The 15600-nt window shown below is 43.1% G+C and overlaps 1 protein-coding gene across 5 annotated transcripts in view; it reads left to right on the top strand.

The window, feature by feature from the left end:
• LOC144769460 (zinc-binding protein A33-like) overlaps positions 1-15600 on the top strand; it is a 33285-nt gene that overhangs the window by 11199 nt on the left and 6486 nt on the right. For all 5 annotated transcript variants that reach the window (XM_078653568.1, XM_078653566.1, XM_078653569.1 and 2 more), the window contains 4 exons: positions 3151-3428; positions 7546-7641; positions 10455-10688; positions 13556-13575. In XM_078653568.1, the coding sequence (XP_078509694.1) occupies positions 3153-3428; positions 7546-7641; positions 10455-10688; positions 13556-13575 (626 nt within the window). In that variant the 5' untranslated portion in view covers positions 3151-3152. The remainder of the gene's footprint in view (positions 1-3150; positions 3429-7545; positions 7642-10454; positions 10689-13555; positions 13576-15600) is intronic.

Genomic DNA, 15600 nt, shown 5'->3' with positions numbered 1-15600 from the left:
ATTGCTATGCAGCCAAGTGGAAAAGATTTGTTATATACTGCAACAATAACGACATCCATCCCTTAGACGTGTCAATCCAGCACATCATAGGTTACCTCCTACATCTCCAAAGATCTAACCTAGCATATACATTTATTAGGTTACACCTTGCTGCTATAGCAGCCTACCTACAAAACAGACAACATTTGTCACTATTCAGAGTACCTGCCATCAAAGCTTTTTTGGGAAGACTCAAAAGAATAATTCCACCCAGAGAGTACCATCCTCACCTGTGTGGAACTTAAATATTGTTCTCACAAGACTAATGGGTCCTCCATTCAAACCTCTACACAAATGCGAATTGCAATTTCTTACATGGAAAGTCGCTTTCCTAGTGGCCATTACTTCCTTTAGAAGAGTGAGTGAGCTACAGGCACTTACTATTCAAGAACCATTTTTACAACTCCATCATAACAAAGTGGTTCTCAGGACAAATCCAAAATTCCTTCCTAAAGTTACTTTTCTCTTTCATCTCATCCAGTCTGTAGAGTTGCCAATATTTTTCTCGCAACCACAAACAGTCGCAGGCAGCTCTCTCCATACTCTAGACGTAAAAAGAGCACTCCTATATTATATGGACTGAACAAAACATTTTCGTAAAACTCAACAACTTTTTGTATCCTTCTCACCACCACATAAAGGCAATCCTATATCAAAAGTTGTAATTGCAAGGTGGATTGTCAAATGCATACAAATTTGCTATCAAAAAGCAAAACATACATTATCTATTCCCCCTCAAGCTCACTCTACCAGAAAAATAGGGGCTTCAATGGCTTTCTTAGGGAACCTTCCCTTCGATGACATCTGTAAAGCAGCTATATGGTCTACACCACACACATTCACAAACATTATTGTGTAGATGTGCAAGCAAAGCAACAAGCTAGTGTGGGCCAGGCTGTACTCAAAACACTATTTGTGCAACAGATACTGGTGGTCGCCACTAAGGTGGAGTACTGCTATACAATCTGTGCACGGTGTGTGATCTGCAGCTCATATGCCTCGAACGGAAAATGCTACTTATCAGAATGCATCTGTTCTTGGCATCAAGAGCTGCAGATTCACACACGCCCACCCGCCTCCCTAGCTACCTGTATCTGTTCCAGTATTATCTTATTTAGATACAGCATACATGGGCATCTTTTCTGTTTCTCACAAAACTCCATCATGTCCCTAACTGGCGAAAAAACAATCTGAAGATGGAGCCGATGCCCATGCGCACTATAGTACAGAGGAGGAGTCACCTATCTCGTGACTTCCAAAGACTTTTCCAGGGCATCAACAAGGTGCAAACATCCGGGCCCAACACCAGATGGCGATCTATGCACAGTGTGTGAATCTGCAGCTCTACATGCCAAGAACAGATGCATACTGGTAAGTAGCATTTTCCTTTCTGTGGCCTTAGTGACTTTTTTCTCCTAACTTGGACTTAAGGAGAGATGTGACACCTTTCAAAGGGAGAGTTAAGTGCAACGTAGCGCTGTGGTTACCCGGAAGGGGTTGCCCTTTTTTGGGCAATCACGAAGGAAACAAGCAAGATCTTCACTGCTTTGAGTCTTTGAAACAGAGTTAGGTGGCAACCCTAAATGTTTGGTTCCTGTCTTACGTCCCAGATGTGATGTGGAACACTATCTGCTATTGGTTCTCAAGTGTAGCATGGATTCCCATTATTCTGCCCCAAATAGTACATCTGAGTTCCCTTTAATATTTCCTTTGTGAAATGAAGTTCTTTTAACATCGGGCCAGTTATCATTCACCAGATGTAACATGGAATCCCTGTATCCTATCAAAGTTGTTATACCCAGTCCAATATCCACCTATTTGTATACCCTGTGTTCTGGTATCTTTCTTTGGGTGTGACATGGAGTCCTTCTATACCCTTTCCCAGATATTAGTGTGGTCACAGGACCTGATACCATCTGTAAAATAGATTCCTGACATCATCTTCATTTCTTAACCTGGAACCCAGCCGCATGTGTGAAATCAACTATCAGTATCTTCATTGGTTCTCCTCCTAGATTTCCACCCAACAAGAGCACCTCCGGGTCCTAATAGAACCCTATAATCTGTGGGGTCTTGTAGGGTTCCATACTGGCCCCTGCCTTCCACACCTTCAACATGATACCCCATGGGGCTCAACTTACAGATAACAGCTTCGATATTTACCAATTTGCTCATGATACACAACTCTACTTGAAAATCGTTCCTGCTCCAGACATCCAACTTCTCAAACTGCCTGCACCTCATTCAGATCTGGATGTCCCAACGCCTTCCTGAAGCTAAACCCCACCAAGACAGAATTCTTGTTATTTCCTAATAACAACAATCCAGATCTAGCACAGACCTGCTTGATATGAAATATCTAACCCTATTATTCTGCCCTGTTCTGATGTAAAGTTGAGTTAATCCTTGTACTATATTGGACTTGATGAACAGGGTCCATATTGCTCCGTGTGGTACCAATTCGCTAAATTTTCAGTGTTCGAAGAAAGCAATATGTGGGGATTTAAAGAATCCGGATCGGGGCAACTTCAAAATACAAACTACATATAGGATGGTGCAATATCTTCCAGTTTAATAGATTTGACAGCATTTCAAGTTTAGTGAAAGGGTGTGTTACGGGAAGGGCAAAAAGGTTAAATTGAGTGAACGGCCACAAACTTTCTTTTTTTCTTTTTAGTATTCACAAATATCTTGCAGGCATTTTTTCACACTACCCACTGCGTTAATAGTTGGTACGCGGCAGAACCAATGTCTCCCCAGGAAAAAATAGCATGTCTGTGGAAAAAAGTACAAACAACAATAAACTTTTGCATGCACATATAAAGTATGATTTACTCATGCGAACTTTGCATCTGTTAGAAAATCCACATTATTACATGAGGCTGTTGTAGATTTCCAGGAGTTCTTCTGGGACTGTTTGTGAACCCACAAAAAGTCTGAAATCTGTTAAATGCAAAGAAGGAAATATACCAGAATAGATTCCATGATCCATTTAATTTTGCCTGTTTGAATTGGCCCTTGTGTTTGTTTCTGTATTATTTGCAGCTTTGTAATCCGTTTCTGTTTAGGGAGTCTGTGTTGCTAACTGTGTGTCAATGTGTCTTTTTACAGCCATGGCCGCTGGACGGTACCAAGAACCGAGCTTGAGGGAGGAGCTGACCTGCTCCATCTGTTGCGACCTCTTCACCGAGCCAGTCATGTTGGACTGTATGCACCACTTCTGCAAGGGCTGCATACTGAAGTTCTGGCAGGCTAGTCAGAAGGTGGCCTCCTGTCCCCACTGCCGCAGGGAGTCTCCGAACAAAGCCTTCCGGACAAACTACATCTTGGCCCGGGTGGTGGACCGAGTAAGGCAGTGTAGCACTGAAGAGCATCGGAAGAAAGTGCAGGTGAGTCTTGAGCCTCCAGTGTGCATATGTGAAGGAAAATCATCTAGAAGCAACCACATATTAGTAAGATACCAGTTCCGAAAATACTGTGAAAATTCCACTCCTTGTGGTACAGCCACCGAATCTGATGCTGTTCAGTCAGTAGGTATTTTTATAAGCTTCAGTAATGTAGCACCACTTATCTTTTCTGAAAAGTGTAGAGGCCTTTAAATTGAGCAAACAGTAAAATACCATTTAATAATATTTTTTTTAAAAAGATGATTCTGCAAGGAGCTTAAGTATTAGCTATAGAATTACGCTTTAAATTTCAGAAAATGCTTGTTCTCTTTTCATTGTGTTGAGAGAGTTGGTAAAGAACATTTTCAGTGTATTTTGAAATTCAACTGATGGTGGCACACTGGATTTTAAATAAATTTTTCAGCAAGCTGAGTCGTTCACAGCCTTTTTTAGGTCTCGCCTAGCCACCGTGCTACTCTAGGAGAGGGCCTGTTGGATTCACTCCAGACTTCCAAGAGACTTCTCAGTGTGAGTCGGACTCCTCCCACATATTCCATTGGCCTTTGCGTGTGGCTTTCCATAATGAAAGCACGCAAATGGCCAAAGGCAGGTGCATATCCCACCTTTCCTCTAAACTATCACTCCCATGGCATAGGGGTCTCGGGAGCGAGCAGCAGCCTGCAGTGTGCCAGCTACATTCCTTAAATTCCTTCCAGTGGGCGCACAACTCCCGGGCTAGTTGACTTTCCATCTCCTCCCTCGCCCCTGTGTAGTTTTGCTGTTTCCGGCAGCCGAGCAGTGCACGCGCGCACCACTCGTTTTCTCATGCAGTCGATAACACACGAGGGAACGCAGCGCGCGCGCACCACTCGCGGGCTTGTTTGTCTCTGTGTTCTTTTTGAACAGGGTTTGAGGATTAATGGGCCTTGCAGGCAGATTTGCTCCCGCACGTTTACACCTCTACTTTCTACATCGCACTGTGTGGAATATGTTCCACTCATCCCCAACCGAGAATGCGTATTGTCTCTAGTTCCTCTTTTGTTAGAACCGTTGTGGCTTCGAGGTGTAACATCAGTGCACCCTGTTATTTACCGCTGGAAGTGCAGTTGCGGACATGGTTCGAGTTTAATGGTGGATTGAAACGACCTTTAAACTCTATGACTAGGCAGCAGCCGCCATATCTGCTTGGCGTTTCCGCAATCCTTGTGTAAAAAGTATTTTCAGTAAATAAGCCATAATTATGTGAAAAACATTTACTTGTATTGTCTAATTATTATCGAACATTCTTGCAAAGCCCTCCACATCCAATAATGATTACCGAAAATGCTCTGTGATTCCACCACAATGGCGTTCTTGCAGATGCCTGCCTTGCCCCACGTACGGCTCCAATTGCTGCCATGGCAATATACATGAAATTTAAAATGAGGCCAGGGACGGAAATGTTCAGTTGACAACAGCCTCCAAATGCCAGCAGCTATCGAGCTCAGCGGAAAATAAAATGCCGGAAGTCAGTGGCAGTCATGTCTTATGGCTGGGCGCCCTGGGACCCCAAGGAAAAGCCACGCACTTTGGTTGCTTGTTAACATGGGAGTGCGAAACTGAATTGCTTCCCCAATCCAACTTTATTTATGACCTTTGCTGACGCACCACGGGCGATACCACTGCGCAAGGACATGCAGGGGTCTCCTCGTTATTTTCACCACAGATAGTAAAAGGGCGAATGGGAGGGGCGCCAAATGTGGTTTCGTCCAGGGTGCTCTCTGGGCACAGGCAAGCTCTGCTCACTCGCTATGCTTGCTTAGTGTATCGTGAATATTAGAGATGTTATTTTACGCAGATCTCAAGGCAGCTTTCGGTCTCAGTCCTGTCCTGACTGCGATCGCAAGTACATGCTTGTTCACTCTAAAGCTCTGAACTGACTAGGGGCCATATGTATCATAGTTCCGTTTTGCGAATTCTAAATAGCGATTTTTAAGGAATCGCTATTTAGAAATCGCAAAACGGTATGTATGTAAAAAATCTCATTTTTTTTGCGATTCCTTAATCTTCTTTATTTGCAAATTCGCAAGTTGCGAATTCGCAAATAAGGAATAATTTCCCATTCATTCCTATGGGCCAGGAGGCCCATAGGAATGATTGTGAAATGCATTTCATTTTGCGATTCGCAATTTGCTAATCGCAAAATGAGATTGATTTCAAGGGTGCAGGGGTGTCTCAAGGACGCCCTGCTGCACCCCTGAAATCAGCATGTGTGTGCATATGGCTCACATACATGCCCTTTAGGCATGTATGTGCATCACATGCCACATTCAAAAATGCCAATTTGTGCATTTTTCAAAGAAATCGCAAATTACCACCAATTGAAAGTTGGTGGTAAATTGCGATTTCTTAAGCTTAATTCGCTATAGTAAAATGCTTCATACATAGCATTTAAGGAATCGCAAAAATGCGATTCCTTAAATGCTATAGCAAAATAAGGAATCGCAAATTTATGCGATTCCTTATGATGCGATTATTTTAATACATATCAATAAATGCAAAACGGCCTTTTGCGATTCGCAAAGGCCGGATTTCGCCGAATTCCAGCCTTTGCGAATCAAAAAAGCCTTGATACATATGGCCGTAGAACTCCAGCGGCTTTCCGTCCTAGCCCCTACAGCGCCGCGAGACTGACTGACAGCTACAGCATGGAATGCTAGATGTTTGGGTGCAGCTGTGGTTCATCAGTCAGTTACACAAGGGCAGCGATACTCCTCAGGCGGCTATTTGTCGTGTTTATTATTCATGAAATGTAAGGTTTTTGTGTTTTATACTTTTTTCAACTTTCTTACTTGCTCATTTTCCCAAAAAGTATGTTATCTCCATCTTCACAAAAATAGTACTGATCGGGTCGGTGTTAGAGTTCATATTTTGAGCCCCCTGTCCCTTAGCGAGCTATAAGCTCAGTCAGGTACATACACGTATATTCGTACAGTCTTGTTCCAATTTTCTCCTGGCACCTCCGATATTACCACAGTCTTGCCATGCAATTTATTCTATATTCGGGACCGTCGTAGTAGTCTTACCAGTGCTGGTCGCACTAACCCTCCAAATTATACCCTCAATATGCACCGGGCCAGTGTTCTATTGGTGCACAATCCTCCCGTCACACGTTGAATGGCTAATACAGCTACTTTATAAGTGGAAGCAGGTTTCAGTGCAGGAATTTCAGTAAACCCACTTGCTTGTTGTTCCACAGAGGATAATGTGCTGCCTAGCTACACACTTATAAGGTCCCAAAGGCGAGACCTATTGGCTATGCCAATGTTTGTTTCTTATGGTGTTCCCTTAAAAACCAAGTATCCCAGTTGCCAAAAGGCTATCTCTCTTTTCTAGGGATGCAGTGAGTGTGTGAAAATGAGCTCTTCCTATCTAGTAGCCAATTTCAATATTTACAGGAGAGTTCCTTCCAATGGTCACTTACGGGTGCCGACTATTCCTAATTCACCCTTGTGAGTGCATGTCTAGTGTGGTTATTGCATGTTGTTTAATACATTGTTAGCAGGCGTTTAATTCCGTTCTTTCTTTCTGGTTCCAGCACGTGAGCAGGCAAAATAAATCAAGCGTGAGAGAATTAACATTTTACACTGAGAGCCCAGCTGTGCATTGGCCTCGGGCGGGCTGTGGGTTGGGGTGGGTGGAGTTGGCACCAGTGCTTTGAAGCCAAAAGTAGACTGAATTTTCAAGCGATTAGAGGAATACCGAGCACCCGGCATGCATGTGACTCGGAAGGGCCTCTGGGGTTGGCACAGCCTTAATCTCATTCTCTATTAGCTTTCCGAAGACATAACTCTCCTGATTCCCCTCTATAGGACAAGGCTCTCTACACCTGGACTTCTACCCACATGGGTTAAAAAGAATATAAAGAAAGTACGTGTTCTTTTGGGCAAATTCTGATTGTATAAATGAAATAGAGTGATGCAGCCATTTTGTGCTGCCAGGTAGAAGTAACAACTAGAACGGAGCACTGGGAAAGATAGGATTCACATGTTTATGTAGCTCGAAGAACAGCCAATGGTTTTGTGCAGCTGTGTTACCCAGAGGAACACTCCTAAGCAAGTCATTGTTGGAATACTTCTAGAAACAGCTGGAAGATGCTACAAAGACTCACCATCGAAAGATCGAAGACCTTGAAGCCATGAGGCAGGGCACGGAGGAAAGGATAGCCAACATAAAGGTAATCTTTCCCTTCCAGCTGTTCTAAAATGTCTACAAAGCTGATTTGATTTCATTGTATTGTGTTTCTGACCTGCTTTTGCAGAGGCGATGAACAAATAAATATATATTGTACAAAATAAGGATTTAGTTGAAGAGGGTTGCAGTAAGTTCTGCCCCTTTAGGTCTGAGTGAAGCATGAGAGCAGAGCAGACTGGGAGGGAGATAATTCAAATGTTTAGTGGGTGGGGTGTCAGAACATAGAGTACATTTGGAGTTAGAAGACTAAATGTATACTTCATTGTGTATACTTACTTTGACAACATACTGATAGTTGATATTGTGGAGTTAATATATGTGCAATTCGATATTTCTGTGATTGACATTTTGACATACAGTTGTTTAGGAGCCATTAAAGAAAAAGACTCAAGACCAGACCAAGCAAATGGAAGACATTTGGTAAAGATCCGGGGTTGAAATTATAAATGATCAGTTATATGTTGATGCCAACCGAGGCGGGCTGGATTTTAGAAAAGGAACGTAGAAAGCCTGATGTCTGCCAGGGGTTGCAGGGTGGTAGTACAGGTGAGTTTTGAAGACTGAGGTGGGAAATTGGAAAATGTTGGAGGTGAATGCTTTAGTATCCGTGTTGTAGGAGGTAAAAGGTATGAAAAGATCATTAGATCTCTTTATTTGATGCCCCCTCCTGGTGTATCTTGTCTGTTTTAGAGTTTGAAACACAGGTCAGTGGTGTTTTTGGGGTGAGGGCTGAGAAAGAGGCAGATAAGTGTGTTGAGGATAATGGTGTAATGTATTGGGGAACTATGCAGCATAGCTGATTATGCCTTGTATATGACAACCTTGTTGTTGGAGAGTGATGTGCATGTTTGCTCTGGGAAAAGAGTGAGCAAAAAGAGAGGTTGTGGGCTTGAACATTGTTTAGGGCCACATGTTGAGCTCTAAATATCTTTCTAGTGGTTTCCAGGTGGATGGGTTAGATATCTAGGTATAGTAATCCCTTTTCTAGTTGGAGAACATGGTCAATTCAGGGGGTGGTCATGCCACTCTGGGATACAGGTCTTGAAGTCTCATGATTGTAAGACGAGCTGGTCATCTGGCTAAGGCTTAGGCAATCACTTAAATATGAGAGAGTGAGAAATTGGGTTGCTGGTTGAGGGGAGTGAGACCCTACTCAAGCAGCAATCCCCATAGTTGTTAGTGTGGGCACAAGCAAACCCCAAATTAACTGTGCTCAACCCTTAAGTAGCTTGGCATAAAGCAGTCAGACTTAACTTAGAGGCAATGTGTAAAGTGTTTATGCAGCACTTCAAACAGTAATAAGAACCAGAGATATGGAATTTTAAAGATTTAAATGGATATAGCCCCAATTGCAGTTTTCTGGTCATGCAAGACTGGACGTTCGTAAGTTTAGGCCAAACGTGATGGAGTGCGGACAAATACAGTGACCAGGTTAGTCTAGCAAAAAAGTTACCTTCTCAGCACAGAGAGGCCTGTACACAGTGTAGGGGGATGCGAGAAGCAGGGAAGCAGGCCAGACGTCATGAAAGGTCGCCGCTTTAGTGCGAAGACCAGTTGTCGCGAATGGTCAGGAAGGACCTTTGCAGTGATGCTCCATGCAAGTGGTTGATGGTGTCGCGCAAAAGGGTTGGGTTGACATAACGGGTTGCGAAGAGTCCAAAAACTTCAGTTTATCTCCACTGAGGCCACATCAAGATTCCAGATCCTGAGGGGCACCACTTGGGGGTCAGTGGCTTACTCCAGCTGGATCTGGGTGCTGGTTCAGGTGGTTTGGAGCCTCTTATGTCCTTGGGACTCTGAACAGGAGGCCAGCAGACTAGCCCATGGAGTTATTCTTCAAGCCCTGGATTCAGGTGTAGGTCCTATCCCTCTTTCTCATGCTGAAGGGCAGCAAGACAGCTGACCAGAGAGGCAGTAATCCAGAAAAGTAGTAACTCCACAGAGCACCAGTCCAACAGAATAGCGGTCGTTTGAGCAGCACAGCAGTGCTTCTTCCTGGCAGAGTGTCCACAGGTCCAGAACTGTACTGAAGAGATTGTGTCTGAGGTTCAATATTTATACCTGGTGCCTGCCCCCTTTGGAGTTTGAACCGTACTACGTTGTTATTCATTTTTCCAATTTCCACTTATTGGAAAATATAACACAATATTTTCCATTCAACAGTTCAAGCATTGCAAATGCACTGCTACCACTCTTGCTTTTTCATTTCTCATCTACTGCTCCTTCTTTGCTTTCATTATTGTTATTCTAGTGTTCTCTATTTAACTGCTTCATTTCTGCTCATACTCTTATTTATTTACTTTTCTCCATTACCGTATTCCATTATATCTTGCAGTATCTTCATTTCTGCATTTACTCCTTTTCTTTCCACTCTAACTTTTTCTCTTTTTAGTCTCGTTCTTTCGTTTTAATAAATGTTGCCTTCTTTCTCATTATCTTATTTATTTCTGTATTATTCATTAGTTATGTTTCTCTTTTTATTTCCTATATGTATGTTTCTCTTCTTGATTTCTACATACATTCCATGTTTTGCTTGTTCTCTCTTTATTTTATGTTTTCAACTTCTGTTTTGTTTGGTCTTTCGTCTTTTTGACTATCTAGATTGGCCGCCAATATTTTCTCATTATCCTTTCTTTCTGGTTTCTTAGTGATTCCACTTTTTCTGTGCCGTTTCGTACCTTGATCTGTGCTGCACTGTTTTGCATGTGAATTAATTCTGGGTCACATCTTCCTCTCATTCGAAGCCTGAGGTCTGAGCCAATGTTCTCTTGTATTGCATGTTCTCCATTACTGCAGAAGACCACTCAGAATCTCATTGCAAAGATCCAGGAAAACTTTCAGTGGCTGCATCAAATCCTTCAAGCGGAAGAGAGCGGTATTCTAGAAGAACTGAGGGAGGATGAGGAGAAGGCTCTGAGCATGCTGCGATCACACATCCAGAACATAGAACATGGAATATTGGAGCTGGAGAGGGACATCAAAGGGATCGCTCGGACCATGGTCAAGAGTGGTGATCCGTTCCTCCTGGAGGTGAGAAATTCTTCTCCAGATGTGTGCTAGGTTTCTCCAAGGCGAGGTCGGTCTGGTCATATATAATTTACAACTGTGTCCATATGTGCAGCAGATGCCACAATGTAAATAGATATAACGCTGACCTAGCTCCGCTGAGATACTCCCTTGAGGCCTGCTGCACAGTGAGACATAAACGGGTACTTGTCTACCACCTTAATCCCCCACACCCTGTACATTGGCATTGTCATACAAAGTATCTTCCCATTTTCTTGATTCTTGTTTTATACCAATATATGATATCATTGATTTCTCTGCCAAAAACACACCTCCTGGCCCAGTAGAAAAAAACGATTTTTTTGATAGACTGATGCCTCTTGAAATCTGGCAGGGCTGGAGCAAAGTCCGAAGCATCATATATATCCAGAGAAACTGTGTGGCTAAAAGAAGACGTTGTCTTACTCAAGAAGGCGAAACATAAAAACACATTTGGTTATGTTGTGCCTCTTTTAAAAGAAGACGTTATCCCTGTTAGTGGTGAACAAATAATAAGAAATGTATATGTGAACGTTTTAATGAACTATGGCATTATGAATTCTGAAGACAAAGATATTCAGTATACCTGTAAAATATAGGAAAGCTTTAACTTTGCTGTTTCAAACATACCACGTTCTTAATATGCAAAGAATGTTCAGTTACTGTACAGGATGTCTTATGCAAATGATTTTTAGTTCAACAGTAAATAAACATAGACTGTTAATTTAAATAAAAATATGTAGACCACAATCTGTGACCACCCATGTTAATAAGAAAGCCAAGACGACAAGCAGGTTCCTGGGTTACCTCACATAAAATATAGCCGATTAGAAACAGAATGTGCTAATTTAACTTGGTTCCTTCTGCCAGTGATCAACAATTTGGAGACGGTTCTATGCCCTTTCCCGTAAACCAATCATCTGGTCAAGTTGGTTTAAAAGTTGTTTGTTCTCCTCCTTGTGAACTGCAGCGGACAGGTCTAATATGGTGAGCACACATGGCCGCCTCTGTCCCCTATGTCCAGAAGTGTGTCCCACACATACTTCACTACATGACAACACTCCTTCACCCAGAGTTCACCAGGCCCTTGTGAACTCAGGCCCATCAGGGGCCTGCATGCTGGGACCCCTCACCCAGGTCCTTTTAGCTTCCTACCCTTGGCTATGCCTATGAGCCTCCTGATGCAGACCCTATGCTCCAAGCAGACCCAGTGTCAACACTTCATTTTTCTCCGAACTTGCTTTGCACATCTATCGGCCACACTCAGTAAACCCCAGGCATTCACTTAGTGCCTCCTCCCCTTAGCATGCTGTGCATGGCCATTGGCCTAGGCTTTTCAACAAACATCCTTGTCACTGTAAAGAATCCATATAGAAGCATGGCTTGTTTAACCTACCCTTCCACAGATTTTTTTAAAGAGCAAGCCTGCGGTTTCAAGTGATGTCATTTGCATTTTTATTTGTCACATCATCCGCAATTATATGGGGGGTACGATTGGAATTTAACTAGATTATCCCTTCAACTGAAAATTATGTGAATTTATGTTTTTCTGTATAACGTAAACTATTGTGCATTGCAATTAAAGAACCTGAGCTTCAATTTTGAGAACATTTGATTTTATAGTGCTATGTTTATATTTTTATGATGGACATTAACCAATGTTTAAGGTGTACATGGGCTTAGTACGTGGCGCACCCAATACCTCTTCATCCAGCTCCAACTTCATATATGTGAAGAAGGTGGTCTGTCACCGTAGCCTTCGACCAGAGCCCCCGCCCCAGGGTCCTTTAACCTTCTGCAGCAGGTTGTGGGTGTGAGGGCGGACCGTATGCAACACCCAGCACCCTCTGCCTTCCCACACCCAGTCCTGCATGTTGACCTTTGGCCACAGAGATTGGCCTTGGCCAACGCTCCGAGCCTGAAGGGCACACTCTTTGGCCATGCTCAGTGGACTCTGGGCACAACCTTTGGCCTTTAGCAGTTCCTGGCACCAACTCCACTATTTCCAGCGCCCCAACCAGTAACTGATCTCAGTTGTGCTGGATGAATGTTGTGCCTCCTCGGCACTCCGGTTTTACCTCTAACACCACTCCTAGAATTCTTCATTCTCTCTGCCACAGACTGACTGACTGGGACTCTAGTAATGAGCGTGCACGCAAAATGGCAGTTGGTCATTGGGCTTTAATAATAAAGCGGTAGGCCAAAATCCCAAGAACCTTTTGTCATATACAACATGTACCATGAACAAAATATGAACTCTAATGCAGTTTAATACTACAATCATTTTCTTGTAATGTGCCCCTGGCAGGCTCTCTTAAGTCTAGTTTTCTGTTATTCAGTGCTCAATTCATATGTACCTTTTGATCTCATCTGTGTATTTAGACACTTAAAATGTTAAATTCTTCCCAGCATTTTGTTAATCCCTCCTTACTTACTCTCGCACCATTATTGCGCGGTCTGGATTATCCAGCAGGATGGCTCAGTGGTGATCACTTCCGCCTGACGACATCTCCGTGTGGCTTGCACCTGGCCATTCAAATCGGGCAGCTCCATCTCTGCCATGCATTGATTAAAGGTGGACAAATTGGGACCCATTTCATTGGTTAATATAAATACAGGGTACAGCTAGAAACTGCAAAAGTGGAATTAAGTTGCGTTTCAAAACAAATATTGATGAGGTACAGGTACCAACTTCACACTAATGCGGTTTTCCTGAAGACCACTCAAAGAAACGGTTGGCGAGATAACTTGTTTTTGATGATGTTTACCTAATGTTCCGATGACACAAAAGTCCGATTTGGAGAGTCAGGAAATTTTTTAATTGATGTGGTTTTCTTTATTTTCCTTTCTAGGTGGATAATCTGAAGACCAAGTGAGTAGAAGGCACTATTTATCTTGCAACCACGTGAGCATCTTGTATTTGTGTACAGTTCTGTATAAAATATTTTTTCTGCTACATTTTGTACTTGGTTTTCTATAAAACAGATAATTGTATCGCTACACATACACTTGGGCTAGGTTGAAGTTTGTGGCCTATGTGTCAGTGTTTCATGCTGTTCATTATTTGCAATGGGGTTCTGTACCGCGAGCAACTTAGATGGTGTTCGTATACATCATGAAATTCAGCGCTTTAGTTGGCCTCAGAAAAATAATTGCCTGGAAGAAATTAATTAGGCTCTAGATTTTAAGATTTTCTAGAGGATTCTGTGAATTAAATGTTGAGAACTAAGCTCTTCTTACAGATGTGCCACCTCGTCTCGATTTTCTGTTGCTTCAGAATATATCCCATCATCAGAACTTTGCCTTTGTGGGAGTTTTCACGCCTGTCCCAGCAACCCTCATTTTGAGGGTTTCTATACCCTGGTGGTCAATACCACCTAGATAGTGTAAGTGTAGTATTGAGGGTCTGGTCTAGTAAACAGTGACATCTGTTGCTGCGAAAAAGAAGTTGGCCGTCAGCCTCCCCTTGGGTACCTCAGGTTGATATTTTTGTTGGTTCAGTTCCTGCTTGTTGATACCCATTTCAAACAATTCTGGATTGAGATTCAGAAGGCCTTTCCCCAGCATTGAATAATTCACGCATTTACTTTGGAGGATTTGAGAAACCGTACCGTTTTATACAGGTCGCCAAACTCCAATGACTCATGTGGGAACTTTTCTGACTTAATAAGAATGGTTGGTACTAGTCAAACAAAGTTTGAAACCTCATAACAGGGTCCTACATGAGATAATGAGAACTAACGCTTTTATTTTACTTTTCCTGTTTAACATATATTAAATTCGGATGAATTTCTTCTACAACCTGGTTCTCATTTTTTCACATATTGAGTATTGACATTTATTTTACTGCCTTATTGTATTTCTTTCATATGAGTTCCATGTGAGCACGTGTGTAAACCTTGTACTCTTCGCAGTTGTGGCAGAGATCACCGTTGCAGTGGTCATCTGTGCCATGCGCCAACTCTTTTGTTGGTTAACAAGAGGAATCCCCTTTGTCTATGAGCAGGTCAAGGGAACATAAATCCTCGCCTCTGCCATTAAAAGCCTTCCCCTGCCTGTGGGCATGGTAGGGCTAAATTAGCCCCCCCCGCACTCCTTGACACTTAGGCGGCAATAAAAAAGTTCCCTCCGGCCCTTACTCCTACCCTGGAGCAAGCCGTAGTTTTCCTTAATACATCTTTTGGTATCTGCGAACACCTGGAGGGATGAAAAATCCATTACTAAACAGAGTTGACAAAGTGTCATACTTTGGCAGTTTCTTTAGGCTCTCTTTGTGGATTTTTTTTTTTATATCACTTGCACATTTTATTGGGCCAGCTGTCCGCTATCCCAGGCCTTCTTCATCCTCAAAAAGGGGGGGTTTATGAGTACTGGTACAGCTGACAGTTGCCACTGTACTCATTTCGCAAATTCAACCAGGCCACAAGGCCTGGTTGAATGTGTAAGCTGTGCCAGGCCTGCTTGTTGCGGCCCAGTGAGCCAATCACAAACAATGGACATGGTCTGCTGTCCCAGGTTTCCTTCACCCACAAAAAAGGGTGGAGGAAGCCCTTTACAACTTACTGCTGACTCGGTGCCATGTTCATATAGCGAACGGGGTTGGGCAGGCGTCGACTTGCCCCCTGCATCCAAACAAGAACTGGGACAAGTGACGCCTGCTCCAGACCTTGTTAGGAATTGTTCACAGGTCATTGGGTCAGCTGCCTCGGGCCTTTTTTACCCTCGAAAAGGAAGGTGAAGGAGGCTTGGAACAGGTGACACTTACTCCGTGTCCTGTTTGCAGTTGAAAACAGGCCATCAGGCCGGCAGCCTGTTCTCACAGGCCAACTTCATCCTAAAAAAAACAAGGCTGGCCCATACCAATTTGAGGCCATGGAGAGGTAATGGCTTCCCCAGA

The sequence above is a fragment of the Lissotriton helveticus genome, chromosome 7, assembly GCF_964261635.1.
Source record: "Lissotriton helveticus chromosome 7, aLisHel1.1, whole genome shotgun sequence".
NCBI lineage: Eukaryota > Metazoa > Chordata > Amphibia > Caudata > Salamandridae > Lissotriton > Lissotriton helveticus.
The sequence above is the reverse complement of the archived record's forward strand: the minus strand, read 5'-3'. Positions and strand labels throughout refer to the sequence as shown.